This window comes from Chlorocebus sabaeus, chromosome 8 (genome assembly GCF_047675955.1).
Source record: "Chlorocebus sabaeus isolate Y175 chromosome 8, mChlSab1.0.hap1, whole genome shotgun sequence".
NCBI lineage: Eukaryota > Metazoa > Chordata > Mammalia > Primates > Cercopithecidae > Chlorocebus > Chlorocebus sabaeus.
The window spans coordinates 37,961,912-37,985,760 of record NC_132911.1 but is presented as its reverse complement, the minus strand read 5'-3'; the positions used below and the strand labels follow the sequence as shown (position 1 = coordinate 37,985,760).

The 23,849-nt window shown below is 42.9% G+C and overlaps 1 protein-coding gene across 8 annotated transcripts in view; it reads right to left on the bottom strand.

Moving 5' to 3' along the window:
- DDHD2 (DDHD domain containing 2) overlaps positions 1–22,138 on the bottom strand; it is a 29,793-nt gene extending 7,655 nt beyond the window's left edge. For 2 of the 8 annotated variants that reach the window (XM_037983582.2, XM_037983581.2), the window contains exons 1-16: positions 21,852–22,128; positions 20,522–20,766; positions 19,160–19,350; positions 16,474–16,563; positions 15,892–16,012; positions 14,480–14,569; positions 12,456–12,591; positions 9,265–9,473; positions 8,915–8,982; positions 7,412–7,534; positions 5,622–5,717; positions 3,151–3,267; positions 2,892–3,047; positions 2,282–2,384; positions 1,979–2,149; positions 1,399–1,561 (exon numbers count right to left, since the gene is read on the bottom strand). In XM_037983582.2, coding sequence (XP_037839510.1) covers positions 1,399–1,561; positions 1,979–2,149; positions 2,282–2,384; positions 2,892–3,047; positions 3,151–3,267; positions 5,622–5,717; positions 7,412–7,534; positions 8,915–8,982; positions 9,265–9,473; positions 12,456–12,591; positions 14,480–14,569; positions 15,892–16,012; positions 16,474–16,563; positions 19,160–19,350; positions 20,522–20,766; positions 21,852–21,907 — 2,135 coding nt within the window. In that variant the 5' untranslated portion in view covers positions 21,908–22,128. Of the gene's footprint in view, positions 1–1,398; positions 1,562–1,978; positions 2,150–2,281; positions 2,385–2,891; positions 3,048–3,150; positions 3,268–5,621; positions 5,718–7,411; positions 7,535–8,914; positions 8,983–9,264; positions 9,474–12,455; positions 12,592–14,479; positions 14,570–15,891; positions 16,013–16,473; positions 16,564–19,159; positions 19,351–20,521; positions 20,767–21,851 lie in introns of those variants that run through there. The other 6 variants (XM_037983585.2, XM_037983584.2, XM_037983586.2 and 3 more) reach the window with 6 other exon arrangements.
- Positions 22,139–23,849: the final 1,711 nt, after the last annotated feature.

Sequence of the window (23,849 nt, the reverse complement as noted above, 5' to 3'; positions counted from 1 at the left end):
GTGGCACGATCTCGCCTCACTGCAACCTCTGCCTTCCAGGTTCAAGCAATTCTCCTGTCTCAGCCTCCCTAGTAGCTGGGACTACAGGCATGCACCACCACACCTGGCTAATTGTATCTTTGGTAGAGACGGGATTTTGCCATGTTGGCCACTTTCATTTTTAAATGGTTTGAGCTTTCATTTTTAAAACACTTATCTCTGACCCACCTTATTTTCCTTGCTTTATTTTTATGAAAACTTCTTCAGGGATTAATTTGTATTCTTTTATACTATTCTTTTTTTCAGACATGGTCTCACTCTGTCACCCAGGCTAGGGTGCAGTGGCACCATCATGGCTCACTGCAGCCTTCAACTCCTGGCCTCAAGCAATCCTCCTTCCTCAGCCTCCCAAAGTGCTGGGATTGTAGGCATGAGCCACCATATCCGGCCTGAATTTCAATAAGCACATTAATCCATTCTACAATCCATCAGGTAACCAATTATATTTAATAATAATTCTTCCCAGACGTGGTAGCTGATGCCTGTAATTCCAGCACTTTGGGAGGCGGAGACGGATTGATTGCTTGAAGTTTGAGACCAGCCTAGGCAACACGGCGAAACCCTGTCTCTACAAAAATTAGCTGGGCATGGTGGTGCACAACGGTCATCCTACTTATTAGGGAGACTGAGGTGGGAGGATCACTTGAGCCCAGGAGGTCAAGGCTGCAGTGAACTATGAGCATGCCACTGCACTCCAACCTGAGTGACACAGCAAGACCCTGTCTCAAATAATAAAATAATAATTAATTCTGTCATATTATAATGACAGTAATATTTGTTCCAGTTCATTCATGTGCACCTAAATGGCCAAAAGACACATTTTTAACACGAAGCTAATTGAACTTATGGTTGTTGGTATCATTAGCCTCATCCATGTTCTACCCAGCTGCAAAATAAAGTAACAGTGTGTTTAAACCAGATTCTTGAAATGACATGAAATGACATGATTCTGCTTGTGCTGTCTAAATCAGAAGTCATTTTAATCCCAAAGGTCTTCTTTTTTGAAACAGGGTCTTGCTCTGTCACCCAGGCTAGAGTGCAGTGGTGTGATCATGACTCACTGTGGCCTCAAACTCCTGGGCTCAAGCGACCCTCTTGCCTCAGCCTCCCAAGTAACTGGGACTATAAGTGCATACCACCATGCCCAGCTAATTTAGTTTTTGTAGAGATGAGGTCTTGCTATGTTGCCCAGGCCGGTCTCAAACTCCTGAACTCAAGCAATCGTCCACCTTGGCCTCCCGAAGTGCTGAGATTATAAGCCTGAGCCAATGCACCTGGCCTATCCTCCTTTTTCTACATCTATCAAATATCTATGAAACAGGTAAATAAACAAAACAAACAAAAATAAACAACATTTACCAGTAGCACAGATGGCTTTGTAAAGCAAATAAATATTCATTAAAACTTTCAATAGGCTTCTCCTGTAGCACATAGTCAATGCGTTGGCCTCCATTCAGCATCCCCACATTGATAGGCAGGACTTCTTCTTTAACTGCCACAGAGGTCTCTTCTGTGTTAACATCTGGATATGGAAGAACCATAATAAGAATCTAAAACCTTTGGCCTTCAGGGTTATCCTGTTAACTTCTCCTCACACTCCAAGTTTACCGCAGAATGAGCTACTCTCTGTTCAGAGAGCTCTCTCCCATCTTCCTCCTCTCAATCTCCTTCAAGCTCCTTCTCAGGTCACAGTAATTTTGTCCAATCCCCTTTTCTGCTTTTGCGCAACACATCTCATTACCTATACCATTGATAGCTAGGTCATTTGCCTTGGGTTTATACTAAATGCAAGCAGGAATAGAGCTCTTTAGAAATTGAAAACTAAAGCAAAATAATGCAATATTAACTATGAAATTAAATGTCAAATTAACTATGAAAAACGCCACACCATGGCATCCCTCTTATCTGGCAGCTGGTCAACGTGTACAGTGTCACTAACCACTAGGCTTCTCTGAAGTTGATTCAGGTTCTGCTTCAGTTTCTTCTGCCGCTTCTGAAACTTGTAAGGCAGGGTATGGAGCTCTGGTAAAAGACTTCCAGGCCATCCGCAGCGAACCTAGCAAGTTGTTCTTAAGGTCCATACTCATTCTGGTCAAGCCCTCTCTCAGTTCTGAAACATATAAATAAAGAACATTAAATGACTTACAAAGAGTTTAGGGTCCAACACAGCTGAACAGAGTGAATGATGCCCTTTGCACTGGCCAAAAGGTCTAGAATTATCAAGTTCTATGCTCAGACTTACCTAAGTGCATCCGCTTCCTGCCTTTATGATGTGGGATCAGCATTGGCTCAAATTCCACTCCTGGGACCACCATTGGTTCAATCCTATAGGCCACAGGATCAAACTACATAGAAAAAACAAGAGCTACATTTACCTCTGCTGAGTACAGTCTGGAAACTACGTAACCTTTTTTTTTTTTTTTTGAGATGAGGTCTCGCTCTGTCACCCAGGCTGGAGTGCAGTGGTGCAATCATGGCTGAGGTACACTCCAGCCTGGGTGACAGAGCAAGACCCTGTTTCAAAAAAAAAAAAAAAAAATATCAATACCTGAGGTAGCCTTCAACTCCTGGGCTCAAGCAATCCTCCTGCCTCGAACTCTCAAAGTGCTGGGATTACAGGCATGAGCCACCATGCACAACCAGAACTATATATCTTAAGCAAGAATAATCATAAGTTCATTTAAAAAAATGTACAGCTCTGTTCCATCATTTCCAAATCAATACTATTATAAGTTGTCTCATTGCTAGAGAATGGAATAGGAAAAAAAAAATCAACACAACAGAAAATCCTATGTTCTTTAACAATAAGCCCTGTTATTTAGGTAAAACCACAATAGCTATACAATGCTTACAGGGTGATAAATATTGAAGAAACCTTTGCACGTCGGAAATCTGTAGTTGGGATCAATTCTTTTTAGTCCTCGGACAGTAAGGAACATTCCAATGGGAGATCCAAAGGCAAAGAATATTTCTGGTTTATAGATGAGCCGGGGATATTTCACAGACACCTCAAAGGAGGAAAATAAAAGCATCTCTCATTAATAACAAAAGTTACATCTGTTTCTACCATACCAATAGCAGGCGGTAAAATGATCAAAGAGAATTAGTTACCTGCCCAATGCCAACATCCAGATAATCACCATTTCTAGTATTACTGCTACTGCAGAACTCAGATTCTTTGGGGATGTTTGCCCCTGAAGCAGGCTGCAGGGTTGGTCTATTAATACCCTAAAGAATAAAAAATAGTTATGTGGAGAAGCTGGGCATGGCAGCACGCACCTGCAGTCCCAGCTACTCAGGACCCTGAGGTAGGTAGGAGGATTGTTTAAGCCCATGAGTGCAAGTCCAACTGGGGCAACATAGTCTCTATTTAAAAAAAAAAAAAAATTATGGGGAGCTACTATATAGTAAAAGTATAGACAAAGGATTATATAGTTTTCTACTGGTTTGAAAGGACCCTTAGGAAAGTTCTGAAATGGCAGCCAAAAATTGTAGGAAGATTTCCTCAGAAAACAAGATTAAATTATTGCCTTAAATTGTTAACTGACATTCTTACATGCTCTAAAATGATGAAAGTCATACATAGCCATTTCGGCAGCAGTTGAAACTTTAGGCAACAATCATAAGAGAAAACAATAGTAGGGTACTATGGGAAGATAATGCTGAGGACTGCTAGAGTTCTATGAAGTGCTGTGCCTCTATAATCAAGTAGGATGTCAATAAGCTGGGCCAAGAACTGAGTCTTTAAAAAGAACTGAGCCAGGCCGGGCGCGGTGGCTCAAGTCTGTAATCCCAGCACTTTGGGAGGCCGAGACGGGTGGATCACGAGGTCAGGAGATCGAGACCATCCTGGCTAACACGGTGAAACCCCGTCTCTACTAAAAAATACAAAAAACTAGCCGGGCGAGGTGGCGGGCGCCTGTAGTTCCAGCTACTCGGGAGGCTGAGGCAGGAGAATGGCATAAACCCAGGAGGCAGAGCTTGCAGTGAGCTGAGATCTGGCCACTGCACCCCAGCTTGGGCGACAAAGCCAGATTCTGTCTCAAAAAAAAAAAAAAAAAAAAAAAAGAACTGAGCCACCTGCTAAAAAGTTGGAAAAGAACTACCTACTGGCTGGGCATGGTGGCTCATGCCTGTATCCCCACCACTTTGGCAGGCTGAGGTGGGCGGATCACTTGAGGTCAGGAGCTTAAGACCAGCCTGGCCAACATGGTGAAACCCCATACTAAAAATACAAAAATTAGCTGGGTGTGGTGTCGCACACCTGTAATCCCAGCTACTTGGGAGGCTGAAGCAGGAGAATCACTTGAACTCAGGAGGCGGATGTTGCAAGTGAGCCAAGATTGTGCAACGAGCGAGACTCCTTCTCAAAAAAAAAAGAAAGAAAAGAACTAACTAATAAGACATGGAAGAGAAATTCAGTGACCAGAAGAACTGAATGTGGAAGTACTGTTACAACATAGGTAAACCTTGAGAACATTATGCTAAGTGAAAGAAACCAGTCACATGGCTCAAAAGGTCACATATTGTATGATTCCATTTATATGGAATGTCCAAAATAAGCAAATCTGTAGAAACAGAAAGTAGACTAGTGGTTGACTCTAATTAGTGGTTGACTCCCTGGGGGCAGGGAGCAATGAGGAGTGACAGCAAATAGGTATGGGGTTTCCCTAAAGGAGAATGGAAATGTGCTGAAATTGGATAGTGGTAATGGTTACAAAACTCTATGAATATACTAAAAACCATTAAATTGTAAATTTTAAAAGGGTGAATTTTATGGTATGTGATGTGAATTATATATTGGTAAAGCTCTCATGAAAAGAAAAAAAGCAAAAAAATAAATAAGTGGAAGGAGAATTCCAGAGGAAAGAAGACTTCTGAAGCTAATGACACTTTTAAGGACGTAAAAAAGACGGGCCAGGAGCGGTTATTCATGTCTGTAATCCCAGCACTTTGGGAGGCTGAGGCAGGTGGGTCACCTGAGGTCAGGAGTTCAAGACCAGCCTGGCCAACATAGTTAAACCCCATCTCTACTAAAAATACAAAAAGTTAGCTGGGCATGGTGGTGCGCACCTGGAATCCCAGCTACTCAAGAGGATGAAGCAGGAGAATCGCTTGAACCCAGGAGGTGGAGGTTGCAGTGAGCTGAGATCACCCACTGTATTCCACCCCGGGCAACAGAGCGAGATTTCATTTCAAGAGAAAAAAAAAAAAAAAAGAAAAAGAAAAAAAAAAGGATGTAAAAAAGAAAATGTATTTAATTTCTAGAAAGAGAGCCAAAGATTGGCCAGGTGCAGGTGGCGGGCACCTGCAGTCCCAGCTACTCAGGAGGCTGAGGCAAAACAATCACTTGAACCTGGAAGGCAGAGGTTGCAATGACCTGGCATCACACCACTGCACTCCAGCCTCAGTGACAGAGCAAGACTCCGTCTCAAAAAAAAAAAAAAAAAAAAAAAAAAAGAGCCAAAGATCCATTACCAAAAAACTGCTTGACTTCCCAGAATAAACATCCCACAAAACACAAGGATACACTATGGACATCAAAGAATTGCTTAGTCCAACAAGCTGTATTAGGCACATACCGTTGCATTTTTTCTGGTACTGAAATAGTTTAATATCTTCTTTCTTGGTCCTAAAGGAATTCCCATTTCCTGAAGATCTCGGTCTGTACATAAAGCCTATGCACAGAAAACCAAGTCTTTCTTATTTCTAGACAAAATAAAATCAATCCTGTCCCTAAGAGGATTAAGACCTAGGCACTCTGTTGCTGCCTGTCTCTCTAGTAGTAAAACATCATATAATAAATTCCAGAAAAAAAGGACCTGTTTTATTCATGAAACGCCCTAAAAAAGAATAGAAAATATCAATACTTACAATATCAACGTTACCATAATACAGACAACATTGTGTTATTGTAAAAAAAAAAAAAAAAACCAGAGAAGTTGGGTATCTAAGGACTTCAGGACATAAAAATCTTCCTTGATTTCTATACTGACTTAGATGTCACATGCCTGAGAAGGATTATACTCCTGCTCATGAATGCAAGCATTGAGAACATACAGCAAACACACAAGTACGCAACAGACTAACAATCAGGATCTCGTGTCACTCATCTTTTTTTTTTTGAGACGGAGTCTTGCTCTGTCGCTCAGGCTGGAGTGCAGTGGCGCGATCTCAGCTCACTGCAACCTCCACCTCCTAGGTTCAAGCGATTTTCCTGCCTCAGCCTCCCAAGTAGCTGGGATTACAGGTGCCTGCCACCAGGCCCAGCTAATTTCTTGATATTTTTAGTAGACACAGGGTTTCACCATGTTGACCAGGCTGGTCTCGAACTCCTGACCTCATGATCCACCCACCTCGGCCTCCCAAAGTGCTGGGATTACAGGTGTGAGCCACCATACCTGGCCAACTGTCACTCATTAGGGAAGCCTTCCTGCACCTTCTGAGACCAGGTTAATTCTTGCAATACGGTGTACTTTCCCTACTTAGTTCTTATTGTAATTGCAATGATGTGTGTGATTATTTAATATGTGTCTTCCCCAGTAAACTATAAACACTATGAGGTCAGGGATCATATGTCTTATTTACCAGTCTATCCGGTACTTGGTATAGTAAGCATTTTCTAAGTATCTGTTACATGAGTGAATGTATCACAAACCAGAAAAAGGCCAAACAAAAGTGGAAAAAACAAAAAACAAATAAACAAGCTGGCTGGGCACCATGGCTCACACATGTAATTCCAGCACTTTGGGAGGCAAAGGTGGGTGGATCATGGGGTCAGGAATTCCAGACCAGCCTGGCCAAGAGACCAGCTTGGCCAACATGGTGAAACCCCATCTCTACTAAAAATACACAAATTAGCCAGGCACGGTGGCGGGCACCTGTAATCCCAGCTACTCGGGAGGCTGAGGCAGAAAAACTGCTTGAACCCCAGAGACAGAGGCTGCGGTGAGCTGAAGATCACACCACTGAACTCCAGCCTGGGCAAGAGTGAGGCTCCAACTCAAAAAATAAATAAATAAAAAATAAACAAGCAAATAACAGTAGAGCTCTTGAAAGTACAACAGAAAATTAGAGTTGGAATAGCTAATGGTTATTTATTTGTTTGTTCTTGCACTCATGTTTTCTATGAGCCGTACTGGTTAGTCTGCTCCACTGCTCTATGAATATCAATATGGCCATCTGAACTTTGAACTTCAAACAAGGCAAAGGTCACTTGATATGATAAAAAGCAAATAAATAATGCTAAGGAACATTAATAATAAAGTATTTATGACTAAAAAGTGTCTAAAGGGTATGCACTTAGTAAACATGATGAACAATAAAAATACTGAAAATGGCTTGGCATAAAGTTTTAAAAGATTATTTTTACCAGAGCTTCCTTATCTACTTTCTCCTTCTCAAAGATATCAAAGAATTCAGAGAGCTGAAGTTTCTTCAAATCTTCCTCTAGTGTAGGTGTATCTCCTTGATCCATTACAATATTTAGCGAATCCTAAAAATAAAATTATAAAGCTCATATTTTCAAAATTTATTTAGTTTCCTTTATACTATTTTGCAGTAAAGAAACACATAGATTTCCACAGCAATGTATCTTAACTTTAACAAACTATCATTTATGCAAGATATAAATTAAGAGGTTCCAAGGTTTTGCGACTTCAATTGAAAATATGTTTTTAAAGAAATGAGTAAAATATTCATCATCATTAACAAACATTTGCTGAATTTTAAGGGAGCTCGGTGCTTAAGAAATTAGGAAAATGGTGCTTAAGAAATAAAACAGTCTAGACTGGGCATGGTGGCTCACGCCTGTAATCCCAGCACTTTGGGAGGCTGAGGTGGGCAGATCACAAGGTCAGGAGTTCAAGACCAGCCTGACCAACATGGTGAAATCCCAACCCTACTAAAGATACAAAAATTAGCAGGGTGTGGTAGCGTGTGCCTGTAATCCCAGCTACTGGGGAGGCTGAGGCAGAAGAATCATTTGAACCCTGGAGGCAGAGGTTGCAGTGAGCCAAGATCGTGCCACTGCATTGCATTCCAGCCTGAGCGACAGAGCGAGACTATCTCCAAAAAAAAAAAAAAAGAAAGAAATAGAAATAAAACAGTCTAAGACAAAAGCTCTGCTCTGGAGGAACTCATGGTCCAACAGGAGAAATAGGTACCAAATCAATCCTATAGATGATACATGGTTATAGGAATTTTTACTAAAAATGTTTAAACATCAAGTTCCCCAATACTTTCGAACAGAGTTTCTATAAATCATATCAATTTGTAGCCAATTCATTCATTTGTTCATATGCAAACTTCATTTAGCTCAATGATTCCGTAACTCAGCAGTGCATATTTTTGAGACGGAGTCTCACTCTGTCACCCAGGCTGCAGGGCAGTGGCACGATCTCTGCTCACTGCAACCTCCACCTCCCAGGTTCAAGCAATTTTCCTGCCTCAGCCTCCCAAGTAGCTGGGATTACAGGCACACACCACCATGCCCAGCTAATTTTTGTATTTTTAGTACAGATGGGGTTTCACCATGTTGGCCAAGTTGGTCTTGAACTCCTGACCTAAGGTGATCCACCAGCCTCAGCCTCCCAAAGTGCTGGGATTACAGGCATGAGCCACCACACTCGACCAACAGTGCATGTTCACAAAAGAAAATAAGATAGACTAAACAATTATTATCTGTAGAAGCATATTATTATCTTGCTTCTATAATCCAAGAATGACAGAGATAATTAAAAGTCTGTTAAAATGGAAATAAGTGTAAACATAATGTCATGACATGAAACTAAACTCAGCTAAAAAAAAAAGTCTAAAATCTATAAATCCTTACTAAAGAAAACTACAAGAAAACCTAGCTGAACATCTAAATTACCTTTTCACTGTCAATATCCCCCAAAGAATCTTTCTGATTTGTTAGGATATCAAACAATATAAGCGAACCTATAAGTAAAATAGAAGAAGGGACAATTTCTAAGCATTAGCACTAAATGGCTGTCTGTTATACAAAAAAGTCATAAGCCAATTACACATGTAAGCAAATCTACACAGCAAGGAGTCTTTCTTTCCAATTTACCACCACCCTTCCAACCCCTTCCAAATTTCTTGATCAGAGACCACTTCTAGACCTCTGAATTTCCTACTGATAAAAGACACTGTGCTTCAAAAACAGGTGTCTTTAAAATGTGATAGTCTTCTCTGGTCACACAGAATTCATTTTGTTACCTAAACTATGACCAGCAATGGATACACCCCCTTTGAAATCAGGGTTCCTCTGCAGAAAAAGTGTGTATATTCGGTTCATTTCAGAAGCAACTGTGTCCACAATAGTCTGACAGTAGGTGGGGCTATTGTAGAAGAAGACATCCAGAATTGTGTCATTGGTGAAGTGCCTGAGGCGGTTAATGCTGGGCAGGGTTATTCGCTGCAGATCTCTGAAAAAGGAAAAATAATTTAAGCAGGAAACCTAAATACATTTAATAGCCACTTCCAATTTTAAGCCTTCAAGCTTAGACTTAAACATTTTATAAGAAACAATTGTCGATTTATAGGAAAAAACAAAAAGAGGACAAAGGAACATGTGTAATGAAGCCAGAGGGATGTGATCAGCAAAATTCAGAAAATATGAAACCCTACAAGTCAAACCCATTTCTTCCATACATAAACTACAAGAAAACAATAGATGTAGACAGAGAGGTAAGTGGTAATCAAGAAATTAAGAGACTTTTTTTTTTTTTTTTTTGAGATGGAGTCTCGTTCTGTTGCCCAGGCCGGAGGGCAGTGGCACAATCTCAGCTCACTGTAACCTCCACCTCCCAGGTTCAAGCGATTCTCCTGCCTCAGTCTCCCAAGTAGCTGGGATTACAGGCGCCTGCCACCAGGCCCGGCTAATTTCTTGGTATTTTTACTAGAGACAGGGTTTCACCATGTTGACCAAGCTGGTCTCGAACTCATAGCAATTGCAGGCATGTGCCGCCATGCCCAGCTAATTTTTGTAGTTTTAGTAGTGACGGGGTTTTGTCATGTTGGCCAGGCTGGTCTCAAACTCCTGACCTCAGATGATCCACCTGCTTTGGCCTCCCAAAGTGCTGGGATTACAGGCATGAGCCACTATGCCCAGCCCAAGACAGACTTATAATAAAAGATATATCAACTAATTGCAATGTATGGACTTTATTGGGATCCCAGTTTAAAATGTGTTTGTAATTATATAAATACGTATATAAAAATTAATGTGCATATATAATTAATGTATATAAAAATATACATAAAAATATGTATATAAAATATAATAGACAACTGGAAATTTGAACACTGACTAGGTATTTGATGACATTAAGAAATTTTTAAGTGTGATAATAGTGTTATGGTTATACATTTTTTAAGTCCTTTAAAATACACTGTTCAGGGCCGGGTGTGGTGGCTCACGCCTGTAATCCCAGCACTTTGGGAGGCTGAGGCGGGCAGATCACGAGGTCCAAAGTTTGAGACCAGTCTGTCCAACAGAGTGAAACCCCGTCTCTACTAAAAATACCAAAAATTAGCGGGGTGTGATGATGTGTACCTGTAATCCCAGCTACTTGGGAGGCTGAGGTTGGAGAATCACATGAACCCAGGAGGCGGAAGATGAGGTGAGCTGAAATCACACCACTACACTCCAGCCCAGGCAACAGTGCAAGACTCCGTCTCAAAAAAAAAAAAATATACTGTTCAGTCTGGTGCAGTAGCTCACACCTGTAATCCCAGCACTTTGGAAGGCTGAGGCGGGTAGATCACGAGGTCAGAATGATAAAGAGCTCCCTCTCTCAATGCACAATTTCTAAAAGCAGAAAAAGGTGTGAGTGCCAGGTGCCAAAAGCAAACAGAATTTGTATCTGGCAGAGGAAGACCACATTGACAAAATCTAATAACCAGTTAAAGGTTTCTTAAAATTCCCAGAAAGATTCAAGTATACAACTACTTCTGCAATTTATAAGGGCTATGCCCTTAGTAACCTGTTAGCATTTGCTCAAATATTAAAGAATCCGAACCCCACCACAATGAAGTGTTTGGCAAATGAATATACCCAAATCATAGTGTACTGAGAACTGAGACACAGAATCAGAAAAGCCATTTCTGAGACCAGCATGGTCAGCTTATGAAACAATGCTGACTACTTCCTGCATCTCCTGGTTCTATTCTAGAACTATATTAGAAACACACTACTTGCTGGAGAGCCCCATATCCTCAATTTAAGCAACCTTCTCTGTCATTACCATAAAATTTACAAACAAAACTAATGGGCTTGTACCTTAAGAAAGCCGTCACTTAGGCCGGGCGCCATGGCTCAAGCCTGTAATCCCAGCACTTTGGGAGGCCGAGACGGGCGGATCACGAGGTCACAAGATCAAGACCATCCTGGCTAACACGGTGTAACCCCATCTCTACTAAAAAAAATACAAAAAAAACTAGCCGGGCGAGGTGGCGGGCACCTGTAGTCCCAGCTACTCGGGAGGCTGAGGCAGGAGAATGGCGTGAACCCAGGAGGCGGAGCTTGCAGTGAGCTGAGATCTGGCCACTGCACTCCAGCCTGGGCGAGAGAGTGAGACTCCGTCTCAAAAAAAAAAAAAAAAAAAAAAAAAAAAGAAAGCCGTCACTTAAAGTCACTGTACCAGTTATTCCCTAAGTTATAAATGCTAATAGTTTAATGTTTGAGAAATCCTCCCTTTTTTCTAAATTTGGACAAATATTATTTAAACATAATAACAAAAGGAATAACAAAATACTTTGTACATCTTGGGGTATGCATGGCTTTTGACATCTGAAAATGGAAATGGTTATACACAATGGGAAGATAGCAACATTTGGCTTTAATGCTAAAGATACAATGAAGCTGTAATAGTAAATACTAGTGAGCCAGTAAAACATACTGAAGATACACACAGCTCTCTACTCCTAACCAGGGTTAATTAAACCAAGGGACTGATCAGTATTTAATAGCATATCTCTAAGAAATTTTAGGCCGGGCGCGGTGGCTCAAGCCTGTAATCCCAGCACTTTGGGAGGCCGAGACTGGCGGATCACGAGGTCAGGAGATCAAGACCATCCTGGCTAACCCGGTGAAACCCCGTCTCTACTAAAAAATACAAAAATCTAGCCGGGCGAGGTGGCGGGCGCCTGTAGTCCCAGCTACTTGGGAGTCTCGAGGCAGGAGAATGGTGTGAACCCAGGAGGCGGAGCTTGCAGTGAGCTGAGATCCGGCCACTGCACTCCAGCCTGGGCGACAGAGCGAAACTCCGCCTCAAAAAAAAAAAAAAAAAAAAAGAAATTTTAAATATTCAGCCAGCTATAGCATAAAAATGTCCCCAAGCATAGCAATGATCAGAAAATATATTATTATCACAGCTAACAACTCAAAGGTATTAAGTATTACTCACACATCCACACCAGTAGAATGCAAAGGACTGTGCCAATTGACTGGAAGAAATTCTACCCTCCCAATCTGCTGATTTTCTTGGGCTTTCTTAAAATGTGTCTGTAGCAAGTTCAAGGAAACACTGCGAAAATCATTAACTGGAAAAGAAAATTAACTTATGCATCAACAATGAAGTAACAAATCTGTAGAATCTGGATGCAATAAATCATGTAATTATACTCTAACTACATTTGCACAGAACACATACTGACTTCTGTCAAAAATAAAGTGGTATTCAGGAAAAATTATGAATGCATATAGGAAAAGATGTTTCTTTAATAACTTTTTTTTTTTTGAGATGGAGTACTGCTCTATAATCCAAGCTGGAGTGCAATGGCGAGATCTCACCTCACTGCAGCCTCCACCTACCCGGTTTGAGCAATTCTCCTGCCTCAGCCTCTCGAGGATCTGGGATTACAGGCGCATACCACCACACCCAGCTAATTTTTGTATTTTTAGTAGAGATGGGTTTTGCCCTGTTGGCCAGGCTGGTCTTGAACTCCTGACCTTAGGTGATCTGCCTGCCTTGGCCTCCCAAAGTGCTGGGATTACAGGTGTGAGCCACCACACCTGGCCTAACAACTTGCTTTTACCATACAAAATATTTCATCAAAAGAAGGCTAACTTCAGGCCAAGAGCAGTGGCTCATGCCTATAATCCCAGCACTTTGGGGGGCCAAGGTGGGTGGATCATATGAGGCCGGGAGTTTGAGACCAGCCTGGCCAACATGGTGAAACCCCATCTACTAAAAATACAAAAATTAGCCAGGCATGGTGATGTGCACCTGTAATCCCAGCTACTCAGGAGGCTGAGGCAGGATAATCACTTGAACCCAGGAGGCAGAGGTTGCAGTGAGCTGAGATTACGCCACTACACTCCAGCCTGGGCAAGAGAGCAAAACTCTGTCTCAGGAAAAAAAATAGTATATTTAAAAACAAAAAAAAAGGAACATGAAAAAAAAAGAAGGCTAACTTCAAAACGTCAGCATCATGGGAACTGTTACAATTTTTTTTTTTTTAATGACATGACAATACAACAACAGTCTTGCAGTTGAATTCCTATCCTAACTTTCTGGTTCTTATAGATAGCACCACCCAATACTTTAAAGAAAAAAAAATACACTGTTGTTTGAAATTCGTATCACATCAATCTCAACCTTCCACAATACAATTCTAGTTTATGTTTAGAACCATTAGCCAGTAGAATAAGACACCCTAATTGGAATAATTAAACTTTGAATACTATCAGGTTTTAGAAGACACCTTTTTTTTTTTTTTTTTTTGAGACACAGTGTTACTCTGTTGCCCAAGCTGGAGTGCAGTGGCCCAATCTTGGCTCACTGAAACCTCCACCCTCCCAGTTCAAGCAATTCTGTTGCCTCAGCCTCCCGAGTAGCTGGGATTACAGGTGTCTGCCACCATGCCTGGCTAATTTTTGTATTTTTAGTAAAGACGGGGTTTTGCCATCTTGGCCAGGCTGGTCTTGAACTCCCAACCTCGTGATCGACCCGCCTTGGCCTCCCAAAGTGCTGGGATTTCAGGTGTGAGCCACTACACCCAGCCTAGAGGACACCTTTCAAAATCTAGTTATACTAATGACTTAAATCCTCCAATTACAATATCAAAGGTTTATCACAGTATGAATTACAAAAATGACTGATGCTTCTGTTATTCATTAAACTCTATCATCTTTATGGTTCCCTGTAAATTTGAAATGGTTAGAAATAGGACTATCACATCATAAAACAATTTTATAGGGATTAACTGCTTGTTCATTCAAGATTATTACAATAGTTAAGAGTATAAACTATTAACCCCAGGAATTTCCTAGCACTTCAGGTCTAAGCTGAGAAGCTTTACTACCTTGCCACCTGTCTTTAACTCTCTAAATCCTCTTATGCAGCTAAGACAACAGACCAAAGACAAGGCTTTATCTCAGCTCACAAGAGCACTGATTAATATTCTCTCACATGCTTTGCAAACCTACCACACTGTACAATGCTTCGAAAGCGGAGATCACAAGCTGGTCCAATCCCATGGACTACAAAAACCAAGTGATCTATTTGTAAAGGTTCTCCTATAAATGAAATTAAAAAGAAAATTATTCTGTATAATTAGTCATGTATTCTAATACCACTCATCACGAAAAGGTTATAAATATGAGCAAGTTAAAAGATGAACAGATAATTTAAAAGATATAAAATAGTCCTTTATTTAAGTACGTAGCAAAAATACACCGATTTTACTTGGTTTCTAATTTATCTTGAAATAAATCTGCAAAATTTTTTTCAGGATTTTTTTCTTTTTTTCTGAGCTCTGAAAAAGAAAACTTGGCTGGGTGCGGTGGCTCATGCCAACAGGTTTTTTTTGTTTGTTTGAGACCGAGTCTCGCTCTGTTACCCAGGCTGAAGTGCAGTGGTGTGATCTCGGCTAGCTGCAACCTCCGCCTCCCGGGTTTAAGTGATTCTCCTGCCTCAGCCTCCCGAGTAGCTGGGACTACAGGCGTACACCACCACGCCCGGCTAACTTTTTGTATTTTTAGTAGAGACAGGGTTTCACTGGGTTAGCCAGGATGATCTCGATCTCCTGACCTGCCTGCCTCGGCCTCCCAAAGTGCTGGGATTACAGCCCTGAGCCAACACACCTGGCCTTTTTTCAGTTTTTAAAAACTTTTTTTTTTTTTTGGCGACAGAGTCTCACTCTGTCACCTAGGCTGGAGTGCAGTGGCATGATAAACACTCATTCCAGCCTCAACCTTCTGGGCTCGAGTGATCCTCCTGTCTCAGCCTCCAAAGTAGCTGAGACTACAGACCTGTGCTACCATGCCCAGTTAATTTTTGTATTTTTTGTAGAAATGGGGTTTCACCATATTGCCCAGGCTGGTCTCAAACTCCTGGGCTCAAGTGAGCCTTCTGCCTTGGCCTCCCCAAGTGCTGGGATTACAGGTGTGAGCTACCATGCCCAGTCAGGTTTTTTAAACTTTTTATTTTTAAGTAACTAGAAATGTACAGAAAACTAGAAAGCATAGTACAGACACTCCCACGTACTTTTTACAGACATTCAACTTTTTAACAATTACATTTGCTTTATGATTCTTTGTGTGTGTACACACACACACACATTTATTTTTCTGAATCATTAGAGAGCAGGCTACATACATCATGAATAGTATTGCCAAATTTTACCCATCCTACCATATGTGCTAAGCAGTTTTAAAAGATATTTTTACATCTATTAAGATTCTTAGACAAAGTGATGCTAATCTCAACTTGGAATAAACCCATACGATTAAAGATGATTTTTAAACCTTGAAGTAATCTAAATCCGCAGAAAAAGGTCAAAATTTAAGGAGTAAACAAATACATCATAAGGTAAGAAAAAATAAATGGTTAACATTACCACAATGAATGTCAACAGAGATGTTCTCAACTCCTCTCTTCACAGTTCTTGGTCGACCCTGCTCCGTGGGTGCTGAACCCCAATCATCAGACCCTGCAACTGGCTGGTAATGCACCATAAGCTTAAACAGAACAGATCAGAGAAATAAAAATATTCTACAACACAATCATCTCTATACAATGCAGTTTTAAGTGTAGAATGATGTCTTTCAAACCACGCAGTCAAATGTGAACTGGAGTTTTGATACGCAACTCGTACAGCTTAAAATGAGAACCCTGAAAATATATTAGGCTAATGGATCTGTCAATAGTGCCCTTCTACATGGAAGACATGCTCACATAATATGTCAGTGATTTTCTTGTTCTACAGTGGCATAATTTTCCCTAAGAAAATTATTTTGTATAAGCTGAGTTGGGTAAGTAACAGTAGTAGCTACAAGTTTTTAAGTTTCATAGTTGTGAATCCAATATAAAATGTGACAAAGGTCATCCTACATAGAACGCTTAGCAAAAGAAACCAATTGAGCTCTCCCTAATAGTGCAATTAACTTTTTATCTCAACAAGATAAATGCTTTGTTTTACCTTTGGATTGTGTAAAATAATAATTTCTCTGTTGGGAGATTCCAGTTTCTTTTTCCATTCATCCAAAGTTACAGCAAGCATGTAAGTTTCCTCAAAAGAAAACACATTTCATTAGAGTTCTCTAGTAGCTTTCCTATTAAAACTGAACTTATTCACAAGAAGACTACTGTATTAATGAGTTTCAGTAAGAATATCCTACTCTAATTTATCAAATTTATTTTTAAATCCTTTTTTTGTTGTTGTTGTTGTTTTGTTTTGTTTGAGACAGAGTCTTACTCTGTTGCCCAGGCTGGGGTGCAGTGGCGCAATCTCAGCTCACTGCAACCTCTGCCTCCTGGGTTCAAGCGATTCTCCTGCCTCAGCCTCCCAAGTAGCTGGGATTACAGGCACCCGCCACCTCACCCAGCTAACTTTTGTATTTTTAGTAGATATGGGGTTTGGCCGTAATGGCTAGGCTGGTCTCAAACTCCTGACCTCAGGTGATCCGCCCACCTTGGCCTCCCAAAGTGCTGGGATTACAAGCATGAGCCACAGCACCCAGCCTATTTCCAAATTACAACAGATAGTAGCACCAGGACAAAGGGGAAAAAACACACACATACACACACACACACCCTCGCACTCCTAATTCCATCATCTACACTAGATAATTACTGTTCACATTTTAGTATATTTGTTAATATTAATGTTCTAGACCACATGTGGTGGCTCATGCCTGTAATCCCAACACTTTGGGAGGCCAAGGCAGGAGGATCACCTGAGGTCTAGTATTCAAGACCAGCCTGGCTAACGTGGCAAAACTCCATTTTTACTAAAAATACAAAAATTAGCCGGTGTAAGTCAGGCACAGTGGCTCACACCTGTAATCCCAGGTCGGGAGTTCGAAACCAGCCTGACCAACATGGAGAAATCCTGTCTCTACTAAAAATACAAAATTAGCCAGGCATTGTGGTGCATGCCTGTAATCCCAGCTACTCAGGAGGCTGAGGCAGGAGAATCACTTGAACACAGGAGACGGAGGTTGTGGTGAGCTGAGACCGCGCCACTGCACTCCAGCCTGGGCCACAAGAGTGGAACTCCCTCTCAAAAAAAAATAAATTAGCCAGTGTGGTGGGGCGCGCCTGTAATCCCAGCTACTTAGGAGGGTGAGGCAGGAAAAGTGCTTGAACCCAGGAGGCAGAAGTTGCAGTGAGCCGAGATCGTGCTACTGGACTCCAGCCTGGGCAACGGAGTGAGACTGTCTCAAAAACGAAAACTAACAAACAAAACAAGAAAAAGGCCGGGCGTGGTGGCTCACGCCTGTAATCCCAGCACTTTGGGAGGCTGAGGCAGGCGGATCACGAGGTCAGGAGGTTGAGACCATCCTGGCTAACACAGTGAAACCCCCGTCTCTACTAAAAATACAAAAAATTAGCCAGGCGTGGTGGCGGGCGCCTGTAGTCCCAGCTACTCAGGAAGCTGAGACAAGAGAATCACTTGAACCTGGGAGGCGGAGGTTGTAGTGAGCCGAGATCGTGCCATCGCACTCCAGCCTAGGCGACAGTGAGACTCTGTCTCAAAAAAAAAAAAAAAACAAATACTAATGTTCTACTCCAATTTAAAGAAAAATTTCAGTTTTCAGAGCAAGAAAAATAAAAGCTAAAAAAGATCAATCCTGTGACCATAGCATAATAGACTTTGCGTGTGTGTGTGTGTGTGTGTGTGTATTTTTTTTTTTGTAGTGATGGGGTCTCGATTTGTTGCCCAGGCTGTTCTCAAATTCCTGGGCTCAAGTCATCCTCCTGCCTTGGCCTCACAAAGTGCTGGGATTACAGACAAGAGCCACGGTGCACAACAGTTTTTTTTGTTTTTTTTTTTTTTGAGATGGAGTTTTTCTCTTGTTGCCCAGGCTGTAGTTCAATGGTGCGATCTCAGCTCACCACAACCTCCCCCTCCCGGGTTCAAGTGATTCTCTTGCCTCAGCCTCCTGAGTAGCTGGGATTACAGGCATGCACCACCATGCCCGACTAATTTTGTATTTTTAGTAGAGACTAGGTTTCTCCATGTTGGTCAGGCTGGTCTCAAACTCCCAACCTCAGGTGATCCGCCTGCCTCGGCCTCCCAAACTGCTGGGATTACAGGCGTGAGCCACCAGGCCCAGAGTACTGTTTTCTTTTTTTACACCTTAAAACAACACAGCCAGTTCCATTGTATTCTAAAATCTGAAAAAGGCCGGGCACGGTGTCTCACACCTGTAATCCCAGCACTTTGGGAGGCCAAGGCCAGCAGATCATTTGAGATCAGGAGTTTGAGACCAGCCTAGCCAACATGGTGAAACCCCATCTTTAATAAAAATACAAAAAAATTAGCCAGGCATGGTGGTGGCCACCTGTAATCCCAGCTACTTGGGAGGCTGAGGCAGGAGAATCACTTGAACCCGGGAGGTGGAGGTTGCAGTGAGACAAGATCGCACCATTGCACTTCAGCCTGGGCAACAGAGCGAGACTCCAACTCAAAAAAAAAAACAAACCTGAAAATAAGACTACTTCATCCTGAAACTTGCTTGCAAATAGAAATGCTTTATCATGTTTTATAATGTGATACAGACAGAACCAAATTCTTTCTGGAAATTTCACAAAATAAATTACAAAAGAAAGATGATTAAATAAGAGAAGGAAAGAATAAGTAAAAAGAGTCAAAAGAATACCTCTAAAACTTGGCTGAAGCTCTCCGAGTAGGGAACATACTTATTATCTTTGTCCCCCTTGTAAAACCATGTACATCGTCTCACTTCCGATGCTAGTTCATCCCAGTATACAGCATACCGCATCCTTTCCCCCAAATGAACATCGTATCTGCCCCCATCAGTAGGAACAACTCTCCCATTACAATCTTTTCCTTTCAAGGATTGAAAAGGGAAAAAGAAGTACATATTTCAAAATATATCTCCCAACATACAATTCTGAGTTATACTCTAAATAATGTTATAAAATACATGAATGAACAGTTCCTACTTGGCTAAACACCAAACAAAATGGAATTAAATTCATATCTTTTTCACTACCTACTTTACAAACCGTCAAAACCATTCCTGATTTTAATGAAACATGAAAAAAATATTACCCGAACAGTTTTGTTCTTTTTCTGAGGAAAGATAGCAGTGCCCCTTAAAAAAAAGGTATATAATGTGATTTTTCTGAGTTTGCTTGGAAACCATAAGGTAAATTAATAATCACATCATGATGATTCAGTATAAATAGAATCATTCTTGTTTTATAAAAGAAGAAAAGTCAAGTGACAAGTTAGAGAGTTCATTCTTCTGCACTGTGACACCCCACTCTATACATACTTTTTTCTGTTTTTTTTTGAGACAAGTCTCACTCTGTCACCCAGGCTGGAGTCCAGTAGCACAATCTTGGCTCACTGCAACCTCCACCTCCCGGGTTTGATTCTCCTGCCTCAGCCTCCCAGGTAGCTGAGACTACAGGCACAGACCACCCATCTGGCTAATTTTTGTATTTTTAGTAGAGAAGGGGTTTCACCATGCTGGCCAGGCTAATCTCGAACTCCTGACCTCAAGTGATCTGCCCATCTTGGCCTCGCAAAGTGCTGGGATTACAGGTATGAGCCACTGCACCCAGCCTTACACATTCTTTATAAAACAAAACATAAGCTAGAACATTAAAGATATTACTGGGGGGTTGGGCACAGGGTGCAACACGCCTGTAATTCCAGCACTTTGGGAGGCCAGGCAGAAAGATTGCTTGAACCTAGGAGTTCAAGATCAGCCTAGACAATATAATTAGGTCCCCAACTCTAAGGAAAAAAAAATTATTGGGTAACTATGCAGAAATAATAATAGATACTGTTTTCAAAATACAGACCAAATTCTGGAATATTATTGATTGGCTAGATATTAGTGCAGAAGTTCTATATAAAATGCTGTAAGAAATTATTTAACTGGAAAAATCTAAAATTTAGTTTTCATAGCACTCACTATAAGGACCATTATACTATAGTTTGAAGAGGGGAAAGTCTTTGTCTATTCCAAGTCACAATTTTCACCTACCAGAGTTATATGCCTCCTCCAGCTGCTGTGAATCATCAGAGTTGAAAGGAATCCATGTCTCCTTAGAATCTATTATCTTACAATAAAACCAATGGGGAGAAACTGGTTCATACAAGCTGCCAGCATCCATGTCTATTAGCTCAAAGGAACTACATGAGTTTGGTGATGGGGATGGATCTGACTGGGACAACTGCTCCTGTTGTGACTGCACTGATGACATTTCGCTCTCTAAAGACAAAAGAAAACTATCAGGAAAATGATTTTTTAACTGTGTAACTGTTCGCACACGTACACAAGCACAAAACTAACCATTTTACGGAGCCATTTCTGCAACAACAACATCTACATAATTTAAAAGAAAAATAACATAAATTAGCAGCTGGATGGGTGGAAGCTTTAAATAAAATGCTTCTATTAGATCAACCATTGCGTGGAGTTCCCAATTCTCTCGGAAAACTGGGTAATTTTACTCAGTCCATAAGTTATAAAACAAACCCAGAATTACAGGACCACATGCTCGAAACTTGATTGCAACAAAAACATTTTACCCTAATTTCCAATCTAAATGTAGTTAAAGGCAGAAAATTTACTCCAAGTCAGCTGGGTCATGCCCTGTCCTAGTAACGCCAAGGTTTTGGGCTCCAGGCCCCTACCATTACACAACTAACGGAATCTTAAAATACAAAAAAAATAAAACTACTCGCTCAGGAACCAATCATTTTTGATGGATCCTTGAAGTCGATTAATGGGCGGTGGCACAAATTCTGAAAAGAAATCTCGCCCGGGGCCACGGTGCGCACGCGCACGCCCACTCGCACAGCCAGAATCTCAGATGAAAGGTAACGAGCGACCTCAAAAGCCTCCTACCGCAGAGGCTGCTCTGACCAGCTGTTTCTACCTCTCCAGCACTCCTTCCATTCGGCAATGACCAGCGCCGCAGGCACCAGAGGGACACTTCTAAATTGCCCCGTAGGGCAGGGGGCAGGAGCGCATCTCACGCGGGCCCAGCGGGACGGTAGACGCCGGCTTTCGGCTCCATTGTCCTTTTACCCGCACAGACTTACCTCAGCCACCTTGGCGCGCCTCTAGCCCCCGCGACCCTAGGCCCTGGCGCCCCGCTCCGGGCCGTCGGAGCTCGGGCTCAGGTTGTCCGCCCGCAGTCCCGCGACAGCAGCAGGACAGCCAGTGCAGACCATAGGGTAAACAGGGTTCACAGGGTGCCCAGGGTTCCCCCAGGCTAGGGGCTTCCGCATCCCGGCCCCGCAGCGCTGCACCACCCACCGGCACCCAGCCCGGCCTCCCTCGGTCCAGCCGCCCGACACGGACTCACCTGGCGGCCCCGCCACTCCTCAGGCTCTCCTGCCCTCCCTGAGGGGGACACGGCATGGCCCGGCCGCGGCCTTTACCCCAGCCCGGGCGGGGCGCGGCGGAGCAGGGCGGAACCTGCGGCCCAGCCGGGCTCGCGCCGAACACCAGGCGCCACGGCGCTCCCAGTGGGCGAGTAGCGGGCCCGGATGCCGGGCGAAAAGGTGAGGCGGCCGGGAGCGCGGCGCGCGACCGCGAGTGGGGCGCGCAGGGCCGCAGGGCACGGGTGGCAAGTGTCGCGAGAGGTGGAGGTATTCGCGCGAGACGTGGCTCCTCCTGCGGGCAGGGAAGTGCAGCGCCGGGCGGCGGGCGGCTGGCGGTGAGGTCTAACTGCCAGGAGGAGTTTTGAGCGTCCGTGGCGGAAAGGGCTTCGAGGCGGCCCCTCACGTATGGGGCGGGAAAGTTGGCCTGATCCTCGTGATACGCTGCAGACCCTACTAGTGCGCCAGGGTCGTATAGGAGACCACCGGACACAGGGACGCCGCGGCCCCGGGATCAGCGGAGTAGGGCGGAGGGCGCAGTCGCCCCGCTCCTTGCCTCTGTTTCTGGGTGCTGAGAACGGGTGTCACTGGCTTTTGCCAGGAAAAAAGGCTTTGGCCCCTCCTCCGTGCATTTATTATGATTTAGAGGTTACCAAAAAGGTATCCCTAAAAAATGTGGTGTTGGCGCCTGGGTCAGAGCTACTCAGGAGGCTGAGGCTGGAGGATCGCTGGAGCCCACTGGTGCAGGTTGCATGAGCCCAGATGGCGCCACTGCACTCCAGCCTGGGTAACACTGCGCCACTAGTCTTAAACAAACAGTAAAAAAATATATGTATGTATGTATGTATGTATGTATGTATGTATGTATGTATATTTAGAGGCAACCTTAACAGGATTTAAAAGATGCCAGGGAGGTTGGAGATGAGATACTGCTGTCCAAACAGGCAGACATAACTGAGGTGAAAAGTTGAAAGGGGCTGGGCACAGTGGCTCACGCCTGTAATCCCAACACTTTGGGAGGCCAGGAGTTAAAGACCAGCCTGGCCAACATGGTGAAATGCCATCTCTACTAAAAATATAAAAATTAGCCGGGGGTGGTGGCTCACACCTGTAATTCCAGCTGCTTGGGAGGCTGAGGTGGGAGGATCACTTGAAACCGGGAGGCAGAGGTTGCAGTGAGCCAAGATCACAGCCACTGCACTCCAGCCTGGGCAACAGAGGGAGACTCCATCTCAAAAAAAGAAAAAAAGAGAGAAATTTCCCGCAGTCATGAGGTTGAGTACAGGCCCTGCCCGACTCTCCTTAGTATTCATTTTAATACCTTTTGGTATTAAAAATATATATATTTTCCTATTTTCTAACTAGATTATAGGGCAACAATTTCGGGAGGTTTTTTTTTCAGATTTTTTTTTTTTTTTTTTTTTTTGAGACGGAGTCTCACTATGTCGCCCGGATGGAGTGCAGTGGCGCAATCTCCGCTCACTCTCGGCTCACCGCAACCTCCGCCTCCCGCGTTCAAGTGATTCTCCTGCCTCAGCCTCCCTAGTAGCTGGGATTATAGGCATGCGCCACCACGCCTAGCTAATTTTTGTATTTTTGGTAGCGATGGGGTTTCACCCTGTTGGCCAGGATGGTCTCGATCTCTTGACCTCGTGATCCGCCCGCCTCGGCCTCCCAAAGTGCTGGGATTACAGGCATGAGCCACCTTGCCCGGCCTATTTCAGCTTTGTTCTTTCTTCAGAAACAGAAAAATAAAACAAATTTTTATAACACATTTTTTCTCTCTACAAATTAACAGCCACACACAAATATCCCCAACACCTTCCCTTCAAATTTATTACACTTAGAATAGTTTCTGCAAGGCCGGGCACGGTGGCTCACGCCTGTAATCTCAGCACTTTGGGAGGCCCAGGCAGTACGATTTAGCAAGGGGTGGAGCTAAAATCACGAACCCGCACAGTGTGACTTCAGAGCCTGCACCT